General features: G+C 41.9%; 1 protein-coding gene across 1 annotated transcript in view; it reads right to left on the bottom strand.

The window, feature by feature from the left end:
• Positions 1 to 15136, bottom strand: part of DNAH5 (dynein axonemal heavy chain 5) — a 240303-nt gene that overhangs the window by 41187 nt on the left and 183980 nt on the right. Inside the window, exons 62-65 of the mRNA XM_049648271.1 lie at positions 11156 to 11291; positions 10033 to 10349; positions 9314 to 9469; positions 7991 to 8173 (exon numbers count right to left, since the gene is read on the bottom strand). Of these exons, the coding sequence (XP_049504228.1) occupies positions 7991 to 8173; positions 9314 to 9469; positions 10033 to 10349; positions 11156 to 11291 (792 nt within the window). The remainder of the gene's footprint in view (positions 1 to 7990; positions 8174 to 9313; positions 9470 to 10032; positions 10350 to 11155; positions 11292 to 15136) is intronic.

The raw sequence follows: 15136 nt of genomic DNA, 5'->3' as shown, positions 1-15136 counted from the left end.
GGGAGGGAGGGAGGGAGGGAAGGAAGGAAGGAAGGCAGGAAGGAAGGAAGGAAGGAAGGAAGGGAGGGAGGGAGGGAGGGAAGGTAGCTAAAGGGAAAAATTCAAATATTTTTTATTCTCACATTTTGCACACTATCATGATCATTCCTGAGTTCCTACAGGTGAGCGTTATAAAAATCCTCACCTGAAATAAAGAAGATGTGGTTTCTATATACAATGGAATACTACTTGGCAATGAGAAAGAATGAAATCTTGCCATTTGCAACAATGTGGATGGAACTGGAGGGTATTATGTCGAGTGAAATAAGTCAGTCAGAGAAAGACAGATATCATATGTGTTCACTCATATGTGGATCTTGAGAAACTTAACAGAAGACCATGGGGGACGGGAAGGGGAAAACATAGTTTCAAACAGAGAGGGAGGGAGGCAAACCATAAGAGACTCTTAAATACAGAGAACAAACTGAGGGGGCATGGTGGGATGGGGGAGAGGGGGAAATGGGTGGTGGGCATTGAGGAGGGCACCTGATGGATTGAGCACTGGGTGTTATATGGAAGCAATATATATATATATATATATATATATATATATATATAGCATTAAGCATATTATCTAGCATTAAGCTGAAATAAATCTAGACATTAAAAAAAGAAAACCTCCTCACCTGAAGAAGGCAGATAAGGGAGGAATGTAAAGCCATGGGAAGAATGATGGTTTGGCAACAGGAAGACATAGGTTTGAATCACAGCTCCCAGGATCTAACGGCTGCCTGACACTGGCCATGTTATGTGACGCCATGAGCCTCAGTTTCCTCATCTGTGAGATGGATGTAAAAACAGCTCAGAGAGTGAGTATGAGGATGTAAATAGGAAAGCAGCTACAACAGTAACCGAATCATGATAGCTGCTCAAAAGATATGTCTCCTCTCTTATCCCCTCCCTTGATTCATTCCAAGCATGGATTTTTGGAAGCATTATAATACTTATTTGGGAAATAAGCAGTTTGAAAAATAAAATTATAGGTTGGCACAAAATAAATCATACTTTAGAATTTCACACATCATTACAAAAGCATAATAAAGTGGCTGAAAAAGGGATAAAAGGGATAAAAACTTTCTAATCTTGTACTTATGCTAAGGGTGCATGTTTTTATGTCTGCTGGGAACGGACAGAGCATGGGGCTGTCAAATCCATAAACCGCCCCCTGTCTTATCAGTTCTTCCAACATAATATGTTTTCTTCCTCCATCCATTTCTTCCATTTGCATAGCCACTGCCCTGGTTTAGGCTTTAATTATTCCTCATGGACTACTCTCCATAATTGGTCTCCTTGCTCACCCCCTTCTCTGCCATCACCCCCTTTCCTGCTCCTTCCCTCAGCTGTTTGGAAAGGTCCAAAATTCTCAACACAGTTTGCAAGACTTATTACAACCTACATTTCCACTCTCATCTCCAATTGAGAGCTATGGAATCAGTACTAAAAGCCGCCATGTTGCTTATGAAAGCCATTATTCACAAGAGCAACAGTTACTATAATGTGGACAAAGGGGCAAATTATTCAATTCCTGATTTTAAAAAATAGCAAGTTAAAGCTTGAACATTATTGAGATGGTTGTGGTCAATTCAATGTCATTGTTAACACCAATCACTTTGTCATTTAAAGTAACCACCTACATCCCCAAAGAATTACAGTGAGGCTAAGGAGTACATTTCCCCCCAAAGATTAAAACTGACAAAATAATATACCCTAAAGTAAATAGTACAATTTAAAGCAATTTGGATTTTTTGTTGTTTTCTGTTTCTTTTTTTTTTTAATATGACTTATTGTCAAACTGGCTAACATACGGTGTAAAGTGTGCTCTTGGTTTTGGGGGTAGATTCCCAGGGTTCATCGTTTCCATACGACACCCAGTGCTCGTCCCAACAAGTGCCCCTCTTAATGCCCATCACCCACTTTCCCCTCCCCCCCACTCCCCCATCCACCCTCAGTTTGTTCTCTGTATTTAAGAGTCTCTTATGGTTTGCCTCCCTCCCTTTCTGTTTGTAACTATTTTTCCCCCTTTCCTTCCCCCATGGTCTTTTGTCAACTTTCTCAAGATCCACATGTGATATCTTTCTCTGACTTATTTCACTTAGCACAATACCTTCCAGTTCCATCCACGTTGCTGCAAATGGCACGATTTCATTCTTTCTCAACGCAATTTGGAATTATGAAAGCAACCTGTCATGTACCAAATAGTAGGTAGATGACCAAACGCTACAATGGGACAATAGTTATGGAAAAGATAAAGTTATCTCTGAAGGAAAGTAGAACAATTTATTCAAGATTTTATTTTTCATTTATTTTTTAAAATTTTTTAGTGTTTCTTTGTTTTTAAGAGAGAGCCAGAGCGTGAATTGGGGAACGACAGAGAGAGAAGGAGACACAGAATCTGAAGCAGGCTCCAGGCTCTGACCTGTCAGCACAGAGCCCAATGTGGGGCTTGAACTCATGAACCGTGAGGTCATGACCTGAGCCGAGGTCGATGCTTAACCTAATGGACTGAACCACCCAGGCATCCCTCATTCAAACTTTTAAAATGGAAAACCTCTTTGGGGATAAGGGTTTAGTTTCATTTGTATGGCTGATTTAGACATAGTTCTGTTGAACCATAACTTAGGTCCCCCAATATATAAGAAGATATAATATATAATAAGAAGAAGCAAAATATAAAGATAATAAATATAATAATAAGGAGCAAAATTAATCAAAATCATTTTGTCTATAAGCATTTTTCCCACCAAAGGGATTATTTCAACACACACACACATACACACACACACAGAGGTAGACATTTGTGCTATGTATTCTATATACTAAGGCTGTCGTGTAAATGTTTTACATAAACTGTGATAATAAGGGGCACCTAGGTGGCTCAGTAGGTTAAGTGTCTGAATTCAGCTCAGGTCATAGCTGGGTTCAAGCCCTGCATCAGGCTCTCTGCTGTCAGTGTGGAGCCTGTTTCAGATCCTCTGTCTTCCTCTCTCTGCCCTGCCCCTGCTCATGTGTGTGTTCTCTCTCTCTCTAAAATAAATAAACATTAAAAGAAATTAACCTGTGGGGCGCCTGGGTGGCTCAGTCGGTTGAGCATCCGACTTCGGCCCAGGTCATGATCTCACAGCTTTGTGAGTTCGAGCCCCGCGTCGGGTTCTGTGCTGACGGCTAGGAGCCTGGAGCCTGCTTTGGGTTCTGCATCTCCCTCTCTCTCTCTGCCCCTAACCCACTCACATTCTGTCTCTGTCTCTCTCAAAAATAAATAAACATTAAAAAAAATTTTTTAAACAATTAATACAGGATGTATTTTTTTTTTAAAAATTAACCTGTGATAATAAGAAAAGCATCCACAAAGTGAGTAAGAAAGTACAGTAGTGATTCAGGATGATTTCATGAAACATACTATCTATTAATTAAATGATCAAAAATTAAGTGGCTCAACAAAGACTCAAATGAAAACTAAAATTATTTGTGTACATAAACTGCATCTGTAACCACGGTTTTGAAATCAGTGAAAGGAAACAGACGATGGCCCTCGAGAGCCCTCCTTTCTCATGGATCACCCAGGCTTTCGTTCCCAAAGGCTCCATCTCTTCTGCATCTTACACTGGGGGTTACCGTAGAAAGATTAAGCAAGAGAACTCAGACTTATTTGTTCTCCATACCAGTGAGCTCACGATACCGACGTCCGTTCAGGGCTTCGTTACATTATTTCTCCTCTCGGTTCCACTGAGTTTGAGTGATTCTTCCACCTCCGAAGGAAATGAAATGTTGGACCTGCTCGCTCATCTAGGATTCTGAACAAGGTGAGCCCTGAAGCCCTGTGTTGTGTGGCCAGTAAATGCTGTTAATCTATGTTAGTATTTTTCTCCTAATAGTATACAGTTCTCTTTGAGTTTCTGTCTTGTTCTCTGGGGGCAAGGTGAGAGTGAATCCAAGGAAGTTGTTGTTGTTGCTGCTGGTTTATTATTATTATCATCATCATCATTATTTTAACGTTTATTCGCTCTTTGAGAGACAGAGACAGAGTGTGAGCAGGGCAGGGGGCAGAGAGAGAGGGAGACACAGAATCTGAAGCAGGTTCCAGGCTCCGAACTGTCAGCACAGAGCCTGACGCGGGGCTTGAGCCCACGAACTATGAGATCATGACCTGGCGCTGAAGTCAGACGCTTAACCGACTGAGCCACCCAGGCACCCCTCCCTTCATTTCTGAAGCAAACAAACCCGAGGCTCCAGCAGGCTGTCCGGCTGAGCACTCACAAGACCAGATCCCACTACCTGTATCTCCAAGACACTGGACAGCTGGTGGGTTTATGGATTCAAAGAATCCCTGGTATCATAAGGTACTGTCCCAAGCCACCTTCCACAAGAAGAATCGACAGACCAGTGAAGGTTTAAGTTACTGTGACTGTGGAGAATCACCCTTCATTTCAGCTCCATGCGTAAAAGAAGATGCTTTCTAACACCAACTTCTTTTTCTTTAATGTCTATTTATTATTTAGAGAGAGAGAGAGAGCACACAGGGGAGAGGTGGAGGGAGAGAGGGGGAGAGAGAGAATCACAAGCAGGCTTTGCACAGCCAGCGCAGAGCCCAACGCGGGGCTTCAGCTCATGAACCTGAGCCAAAATCGAGACCCCGACGTTTAACTGACTGAGCCACCCCAGCGCCCCCTCCCCACCCTGGCCAACACCAACTTCTTACTGCTGGGGTCTTCCTGGCTTCTGATAGCCCCCCTTGGCTCTATAACATTTTATATTGGTATCATGTATATAATAATTACCTAAAAAGTGATCATGTTTAGAAAGACTGCCTTGTCACTGAGGTCAAAGGAACAATTCAGACTTAAAAACACTTTTTGTATCTGTTGGCTCTTTTCAAATGAGTTACACAATTTCAAGAAATGCCCCGAAGGATCCAGATATCAACTCAGACCCACTTGCCACCACCCAGGCTGAGAAGATTCGGCGATGTGAGCTGACGCAGGAATGCGGTGAGAGGACTAGATGCTACAAAAGAAATGGCTGCTCACTCTCAACAATAGCCAAATTATGGAAAGAGCCTAAATGTCCATCAGCTGATGAGTGGATAAAGAAATTGTGGTTTATATACACAATGGAATACTACGTGGCAATGAGAAAGAATGAAATATGGCCTTTTGTAGCAACGTGGATGGAACTGGAGAGTGTGATGCTAAGTGAAATAAGCCATACAGAGAAAGACAGATACCATATGGTTTCACTCTTATGTGGATCCTGAGAAACTTAACAGAAACCCATGGGGGAGGGGAAGGGAAAAAAAAAAAAAAGAGGTTAGAGTGGGAAAGAGCCAAAGCGTAAGAGACTGTTAAAAACTGAGAACAAACTGAGGGTTGATGGGGGGTGGGAGGGAGGGCAGGGTGGGTGATGGGTATTGAGGAGGGCACCTTTTGGAATGAGCACTGGGTGTTGTATGGAAACCAATTTGACAGTAAATTTCATATATTAAAAAAAAAAAAAAAAGAAATGGCTGCTTGCAAGAAGTGTACTACTTAAAATTCATCAAAAATTAAATGAATTAAAATTCATCAAAATTAAGCCCGCCAGCTCACTTCTTGCATGAGACCTTGCATTAGAGGAAAGAAAATACAGGTTAGGGTGCCTGGGTGGCTCCGTCTTAAGCATCTGACTTCGGTTCAGGTCATGATCTCACAGTTCATGAGTTCGAGTCCTGTATCAGGTAAGCTTGAGCTTGGCTTTGGGTGAGCATGAGCTCGACCTTAGGTAAACACGAGCCCTGCTTTGGGTGAGTTCTGCTGCTCTCTCTCTCTCTCTCTCCCTCCCTCCCTTTCTCTCTCTGCCCCTCATTCACTTGAGTTCTCTCTCTCTCAAAAAAAAAAAAAATAGGTTACATGTTCAATAATAATGTGGTTCAGCGTAAGGGACCCTCTGATATTATAAGAGTAAGAGTCACGTTCCTACGGCCATACTTTTTCTAAGAATTATCTACTGTGAGGCTGGAATGGATTCTCAACAGGAGACAACAGTAAAGGAGTAACTTTCTCAAGATACTCAAGATACCTTTCCAGGAGGTAAGAAAAAGCCCAGCTTGGGATCCATATTGGATTTTCAAGGCTGTTCACATCTTCAAAGGAGTTGGGGTGGCTGGGTGGCTCGGTTAAGCGTCTGGCTTCAGCTCACATCGTGATCTCAAGGTTTGTGAGTTCGAGTCCTGTGTCAGGCTCTGCACAACAGAGAGCCCGCTCCCCTCGGGATTCTCTGCCCCTCCCCCATTTATGCTGTCTCTCTCTCTCTCCCCCTCTCTCTCTCTCTCTCTCTCTCTCAAAAATAAATAAAAACATTTAAATAAAAGTTTTAAAAGCAAAGTCTTCAAAGGAGTTTAAAGTGTTCCTCACTTCATCTCAAACTTCTATTGTAACAATTATGGCTCCGGAGCTGTTTTGTTGCAAACAAAATCTGTCAGGCCAAATTATTTCTTCCAAGGAGACTATATTCATCGCAGCTGAATGTGAGAAAACCAAAGACGAGTACATTATTCAAACTGCCATCAGGGCCCCTTATCTCCTTGAAGCCAATGCCACAGGTGAGAGCAGCCTAAGATATGGTTGAACGGATGCTGCCCCAGAGACTGTCGGGGTTCCCTGCTCAACACCACAAGCTGTTGATCAGGAATCCCAATCCTTCCTCAAGTAACGGTATGGCAGCACTAAGCTTCCCAACCACCTCTACTGAGGCTCCAAAAATAAGCAAGCACGTAGTCTGAAGGCTGTCATTACTTCGAGAGACTTCAAGTCTGTGGTCGGAACTCTGGCATCGGTTCCTGCCATACAGAGGTTACTAACCACACGAATTTACAAAGTCAGATTGAACCTTCCAACCATATGACTCTATGCAACTTCCAACCATATGACTCTATGATTTATGCACTATGCACTAAAAAATAAAAAGAAAGTATTTTTAAAAGAAAAGAAAAGAAAAGGGTGGGAGGATGGACATAAAAAAGAAAGAGATCAACATACAGGACTCAGAAGACTAAGCATGAAACATACAAAAAATAATAATAATAATAATCATCATCATCATCAAAATAATGTGAAGGACAGATTCCAAAGATTTTGCTAATAATTTTAACCTAAATAAGCCATTAGGTCGGTGTAAAAGGTGCTATAAAGTAAACTAGACTCCTCATTGCTAATGAACCCAGGAGAAAATCAACAGCAACTTTGAGAGTTCATACGGTTTTACTAAAGCAGTCCTATTGAAACCCTCTAGATTCTTTTAAGACTCACATGCTCCCTAGAGAAAATACTGACTCAAAACAAGGAAGTTTACCAATTAGTGGCCATTTTTTGTTGATCATGAAGTTATTCCGCAAAACAGAGGTAGAGAAAACAGATATGGAGTTATACTAGCAGAGCATAACTAAGCCAGCAGCCTCCAAAAGGCACTCCGTGAAGCTCTGAGGCCCCAAATGTCTGTCATGTCAGATCACACACAGAGCTCTCTTAGGTAACAAATGAGACTTGAGAATGTGGTGTGTGATCTGGTACAAAGGTTTAATTTTAGATTCCAAAAGCATAATCATGAATCAAATGAAAGCAAAACCTCACTGTATCCTGGAAACCTAAAAGTGAACAGGTGAGTAGAACTCACAATAGAGCAAACTTCAGAAAAATAAAGCAAAATAAGACCAGAACAATGATGCCGAGTCTGAGGCTGACAGCCTCATAGTTACATCATTAGTCTACACAAAATCAATTGATTAATGTGATTTATGAGACAGATAAAACATATGGGGTAATCGATTAGTAATTACCTAAGATACTTGGAAATTAATACAGGGAAGAACATAGGAATAAAAAGGGGGGACTCAATCCCACTACAACTTTTATCATGTTATTTTCACCAATGAAAGAATCACAACACAATGCAGAAAAGGAGATGGTCACGCTTCACTCACCTGTTTCTCTGTGAGGATGACTCTCCCCAGTAACTGATCTTCCAGACCTTTCATGGTGACAGTGAAGTCGATGATAGAGGTCCGAGCACTTATTTCAGGGGTGTAGGCTGGATTGGGCAGTTTGGTGGTAATGTAGAGTCTGAAGCCATCCATCACATCTACCTCCTTGTCACCAACTTTCACCTTTATTATAAAAATAAAGTTCGGGGCACCTGGGTGGCTCATCTGGCTAAGCATTCGACTCTTGCTTTCAGACCTGGTCATGAACTCCTGGTTTGTGAGTTCAAGCCCCGCCCGCATCGGGCTCTGTGCTGACATTGCCAGGCCTGCTTGGAATTCTCTCTCTCCTTCTCTCTCTGCTCCTCCCCTGATCACTCACTCTCTCTCTCTCTTTCTCTCAAAATAAATAAATAAATAAACTTAAAAAATAATAAATAAACTTAAAAAAATAATAAATAAATAACATGAAAGTGGTAAAACAAATGCACCTTACCGTGTCCTTTTTTGCACGGGATCAAGCATTGCTTTAAACAATTATGTAACTAGAGGTATTCGTAAACTGAAAAAGAAGAGGTCATTGGGCATTCACAGGGCTTCAAACCACTAGGATGAAAGGGAAGAAGGAGGGAAGGAGGAGGAAGGGAAGGAGGAGGGAAGAAGGAGGGAGGGAGTTCAATGTGCACCAATATATATCATAAATGTAGAATTTTGCACCAGAAGTGGTGTGATCGTACCACAGAAGTGAGATGGATTCTTTACCCAAAATTTGGTTCAGAGGTCAAGACTGATGACATCACACAGGCACCAAAAGGGAATGAAAAGGTTTATTGCTCACGTATGGAGATTTGGGGGAAGATTAAGGTGGGCTCCCAAACAGGTCCCAAAAATTGATTGAGACAATAGGAAAAAAACAGCTAGTGGCTAGGGCGTAGGGGTAGGATGAGAGTCCCCACACAGGGCATGAACAGAGGACTGCATGGCTTGAATGTCCCACCACTGCCAAAGGAGAGAGCCCCAGGTTTTCTTATCAGCTTGCCCAGATTTGGGACAGAAAGGGTGAGGGGCATGGTGGGTTTTGAAACATGTCCACAGTCAACCATCAAAATGGAGTCAGATTCTGTCACACGAGTAAAGTAGATATCTCTAGAAGGACTGCTTTTGAACACTTTGATCCCAACTCAGGAAGTGGAGAGGAGAAAAGCAAATGCCTCTTGCACTGACTCAAATTTGAATTCCTGCCTATTGAGAAAATTCCATCTATGTCACATTGACCTGGCCTCATGGTTATGGCTCTACACATCATTATCAATAGGTCTAACTGACCTTAAAGGTAGACCCAGTCTTAATGAAGTTTCTCTCCAAAACATTATCCAGTGCTGGGTCTAGTTCCTCTCCAACATCTTCAATAAGCAAGGGCCTTCCAAGAGAAAGACTGTCCTCCAGGTGGTTTCTGAAGTACTTGTGATTTAGAGATGTGACCTAGGAACAGGATCCAAGAGTTGCTTTCACAGTATCATGATGCAAGGTGCAGAGATGACAAATACTAAATGGTGCTCCAGCAGTCTATTGCAGAGATTTTTAGAAATCCTTATCTGGAACCCATTCTTGGTGAAATTATACAGAAAGCTTAAACCGTTTCCATCCTTTTCCTTAGCAAACTGTTCTTCCCCCGTGCAACCTGTCTTCTCACTACCACCACCAATTTGGTGATAAATAATAATGGAATAATCATGATGTGTCCTTGTAAAGTGCTGTATACTCAGTGTGATGGAACTCCACCCTGCTCTGTTCATCATGGAGAGTTCTAGGCTCTAATAGAAGAGAGTCTGCAACCTTTGAAAGATGGCATCAGTAGAGATCAACACAAATGTAAATATAATTTTTAGAAAAGATCTTAATATCAGATTTTAGGCTTGCATCTGTTATTGCTCTATTAGGATTACAACTCTACTATTTTCAAATATTTCTTTGTTCTCGGACTCCTGCTCATCAGAGACAATAAAACTTGACCAGTAACATAAATATACTTGAACTCAAATTACCTGGAGTTCATTCCGGCTTTCTTTATTTTTAATCCAGATCTTCCCTTGAGTCTGTGGATCAATTAACAAAGGATAGCGAGATGCCTTTGTGACAATAATTCCATTTTGAATGGATAGGTCATCATTTGGCAGACCCTGGAGGTTCCATTCACTAATAGTAGGGGCATCAATCAACATCTCATTGAGATTTAGATTGTCTCCAAATGGGATTTCCCGGACTTTCATTTCCTTCTGCCAGTCATTTAGCAGCAGATTGCGAAACTCTTGGTTAAATGGACCAGAATAAGATAGAAAAGCTGTAGCCAACAACACATCCCCTAAAACGGAAAACAAAACACTACTGAAGTATTTTATAATCAGCCTTGTAATTGTGCAGAATATTAACATTTATTTTTGAGAGAGAGAGAGAGAGAGAGAGAGAGAGAAGGTGCACACCAGTGGGGGAGGGGCAGAAGGAGGAGTCACAGAACCCGAGGCAGGCTCCAGTCTCCAAGCTGTCAGCACAGAGCCTGACCAGGGGCTAAACCTCATGACCGCAAGATCAAGACTTGAGCCAAAGTTGGACGCTTAATCGACTGAGCCACCCAGGCACTCCAAAGGCAAACATTCTTTTAAACTAACTTTCAGAAACCAAACTGTAGCCATGTTGCTGTGCCTTGGTGAATACGAAGTAGGTTGGTTTCTTGTTAAACAGGGTCCAAATGGTCCGTCAAGTGATACCTGCTAGTGTCAAGCACTAGATTATTTCGACTCTTGTTGGATGTAAGAGTATGACCTTGGAATCTAAGAGATACACAACTTCAGAAGACAGAGCCTCCATTCAAAGTGACCTTGATCAGTATGACCATTCGCTCATAAGGGAATTGAAAAACGACCTGATAAGATGTTGAAGGTCATTAATACATCTACTCAGGGTTGCATAGATGCCAGACCAATATTCATCCTTCTGAAATATCTGGACACAAACACACACACACACATACACACACACACACACACACACACACACACAGGAATTTGAAGTACTAGAATGTTGGTTTGTATTCTGATAAAAGTTCCACTTTGCTAACTCCCTACCGTGGTCAACATATAATCTGATCAGTAAAGGAACTTGCATACATACCTACAAGTCTTTTTGTTTGTGCAGCAAACTCTTTACTTTGTTCCGTCCACCTTTCCTTTTCTCCTGCCAAGCCACCAATCAGTGTGGAGGCGGTCTTCATCTTATGTCTGCACCTCTCGGCATCTTCGAGCAAGGTCTAAAAAGGGCCATAATCAGAAGGAAATTTATGTTCAGAAAAATACAGCCTCTGGCTCAAAAATATGATTTTAAACCATTATATATTATCTGCCCTTCTGAGACCCGGGAGCCATTTATTTCCTAGGAAGCATAAGATTCAATGCCTTTGTGCCTGTGTCAGCCAAAGACTGTCTCTTATAAACCTTCATGTAGGGTCCCAAGCCAACGGGTCAGACTCTCCCCACGTGTTAATAACTAAGAGATAATAGAGATCTGCATCATTTATGACTTCCCTATAAGAATAGAAATAAAATACAAGCATACTTACTAATCTCATAAAGCACAAAGAAAAGTAAAAAAAATACATATCTTTGCTTGAAAATCAGGAATACTTCTCATGTTAAAATTCTAGCACCATTATTGCCTTATCTAACTCCACTTCTCCTTTTTCTTTAGGTGAAACTTCAGATTATCCCCAGACTGTGGTGTTTTGAGGCTCGCTCACCAATCCCAGTGACACCTGGCTCAGCCAGTCCCTCCCTGGCGCTCTGCATGGCAATAAACGACTTGACCCAGACTTCCACATGCTGTGGCCACTCGGTGCTCAGTTCTTAGAAACAAATGGGCCTCTCTCTGAGACAACTGCTAGTTCTACTTATAAAGACTTATATGTATGAAGTAATAGTGGAATAGTTAAAGATTTAGCTACAGGACCAGTCACTGAAGTTCGTTTAAAACATATGTATATGGGGGCGCCTGGGTGGCTCAGTCGGTTAAGCGTCCGACTTCGGCTCAGGTCAAGATCTCGTGGTCCGTGAGTTCGAGCCCCGCGTCGGGCTCTGGGCTGATGGCTCAGAGCCTGGAGCCTGTGTCCGATTCTGTGTCTCCCTCTCTCTCTGCCCCTCCCCCGTTCATGCTCTGTCTCTCTCTGTCTCAAAAATAAATAAACGTTTAAAAAAAATTTTTTTTAAAAAATAAAAAATAAATAAATAAAACATATGTATATGTTACACATAATATAGTATATATTTATATGTTACATATGCTAAATGTCTAATAAAATAGAGCATTATTTAAATAAATTTTGGTGTGCCAGTGAATAAAAATACTCTGAAGCCATTAAAAACTATCTTGTGAAAATTTTTATAACTAAGAAAGATATTCATGATATATGACTAAGTTAAAAATTCAACTTATAAAGCAGTTATGTGTTGAATTATATTTTTAAATGTTATATTTTGCATATATTTTTAAAACATATGTAAATCAAGGAATATGTTCAGACAGCAAATACTTTGCTCTTTATCTAAAATGAACTTTTAGGGGCGCCTGGGTGGCTCAGTTGGTTGGGCAGCCGACTTCGGCTCGGGTCATGATCTCACGGTCCGTGGGTTCGAGCCCCGCGTCGGGCTCTGTGCTGACAGCTCAGAGCCTGGAGCCTGTTTCGGATTCTGTGTCTCCCTCTCTCTGACCCTCCCCTATTCATGCTCTGTCTCTCTCTGTCTCAAAAACAAATAGACGTTAAAAAAAAAATTTAAAAAAAAAATAATAAAAAAATAAAATGAACTTTTAGAGTTCATTTCCAGGATTACCTACGTGTATTTTCCGCAAGGAACACCAGTTGCTTTTGTAATAACAACCCAATACAGTGTTTTTCAAAAGCAAGATATTTATTCTAGTTTGTTCTCTGGGATTCTAGTCTGCTCTGTTTTCCTTTCCCCCTAGAGTTAATGCAGAAAACCTAAAACCCAGCTGGGATGCACCCCCACGTCTATATGGCCCATATTTGTTTGTTTCTCCCCAAGAAGAAAGATATCAGCTGGGAAGTATGACATTGCATCACTTATTTCTGAAAACAAACTTTTCATGTAAAAGCTATTTTTAAGATTAGGTTGTCTTGGGGCACCTGGGTGGCTCAGTTGGTTAAGCGTCAGACTCTTGATTTTGGCTCAGGTCATGATCTCGCGGTTCAAGAGTTCAAGTCCCAGGCCGGGCTCTGAGCTAACAGTGCAGATCCTGCCTGAGATTCTCTTTGTCTTCCCTCTCTGCCCCTTCCCTGCTTGCACTCTCTCTGTCTGTCTCAAAATAAATAAACTTAAAAAAAAAAAAGATCAGGTTGTCTTCCTGAATTTCATCATCCCAACTCCCCATTGGCCAAATAAGAAAATGGCCAGGGCCCTCCTCTCTGGCTTTTTTTTTTTCTGGGACCCCACACTCCTTTAGGGGATGAGGGTACAGGGAAGAGAGAGGAGCAGATTCATGAGTGTTAAAGCAGCTCCCCCCACCCACCCCCGAGCTTGGCGGGGGCAGGGAGCAGAGTCCCCTGGGTTCTTTGGGCAGTGTCCCAGCCCACTGTCTGTTAGTACTCCCAGAGAGTGACTAGCTGTCCAGAGGGCCTAGGGAAATGGGTCCCCAAAAAGGCACTGCCCTGTGCAGAGAGGAGCAGGGCACACACTTCTTCAGGGGACACACAGGCCTGAGTCGTGAGCTTATCCATCTGACCATGATGAACTGTGGGCTTGGGTGCCCTGCCCCTCCCTGCCTTCCATAAGCCTGTAGGCCTCCTGGACTCTCAAGGAGCCCTATGCAGGAGGAAGGAGTCACAAAAAGCCTAACGGTCAGATTCACTCCAGCATGTGGGAGGTAGATACACTCACAGCCAGATTTTGTGTTTTTTTTTTTTAATTTAAAAGCTTGACATTTGTTGAAACAAGTTTTCAAGTCAGAGCCATACCTCTACGGGGGCAGGTCTTGTACGGTCCTAACAGCAGACGTTCAAAACCAAAAAAGCATATTGAATGAATTGATGCAAAATGTTACAACTGAAACGTAATAAAATGAGGCGTAAAATATTTTTAGTGTATTCAGTAGCACCTCCCAACATAGGTGAGGGTCCAACGTGGTAGAAATGAGCATGCCTTCCCCATAGTTTCTGAAGTAGGCGCTTTCAAATTGTGATGCTAATTGTCTCCTTATATTATGATAAGTGAATCTCACAGAGCATAATTAACAAACCCAAATAGGTTACATAATTACTTCTCTAAAATTTCTAAAAAGCTCTTATTTTGCTTTCCGGCGATTTATCTTTAAGCAAAAGTATCACTCGTTCTGCATATAGTGAAACTGAAGTGTTTATCTAAGTTCCCTTGCTGGGACTCCCATAAGAGAATGGACCTACCAGAGCAGGAATCTCAATCCTGACAAGAGAGGACTGAGAAGGGGCAGGAGGAAACTCCAGAAAATCATCAAGGAAAGAACAGAGCGAATCTACCTCCTATTTAACAAATACAGGATTTATCAGAGGCAGATACAGATTTTATGGGGCCAGAAGCTTATATAATCGGGGGGGGGGGGGGCAGTCCACTTTAACAAAATTATTAGAGGGACACCTGGGTGGCTCAGTGGACTAAGTGTCCAACTCTTGGTTTGGGTTCAGGTCATGATCTCACAGATTGTGTGTTCAAGCCCCACATCAGGCCCTTTGCTGACAGCATGGAGCCTGCCTGGGAATATTTGTCTCCCTCTCTCTCTGCCCCTCCCCTGCTTGCTCTATCTCTGTCTCAAACAAATAAACTTAAAATTTTTTTTTAAAAAGAAGACAATTAGAGATTTTTTCACAAATACAAAACACCCAAGTGAACCCTATGTATTTAGACTGAGAGGGAAAAAAATCACTACAAAGTCCTGGTGACTTAGAAACTCTGGTGCCTTTCCTCTGAAATTTCTAGGCATTTTCTCTATGCTTATACACAAATGCTTGCCAGTCATAACCCGGTTTCCCTTCCCCTAAAACACTACAAATCCCAGGAACCCCAGCTCCTAGAAGCCTGGACAAGTGAGGAGCTCTGTAGCATAAGCTACGCT

This window comes from Panthera uncia (genome assembly GCF_023721935.1).
Source record: "Panthera uncia isolate 11264 chromosome A1 unlocalized genomic scaffold, Puncia_PCG_1.0 HiC_scaffold_17, whole genome shotgun sequence".
Lineage (NCBI taxonomy): Eukaryota > Metazoa > Chordata > Mammalia > Carnivora > Felidae > Panthera > Panthera uncia.
This window is presented reverse-complemented; position numbering and strand designations above follow the sequence as displayed.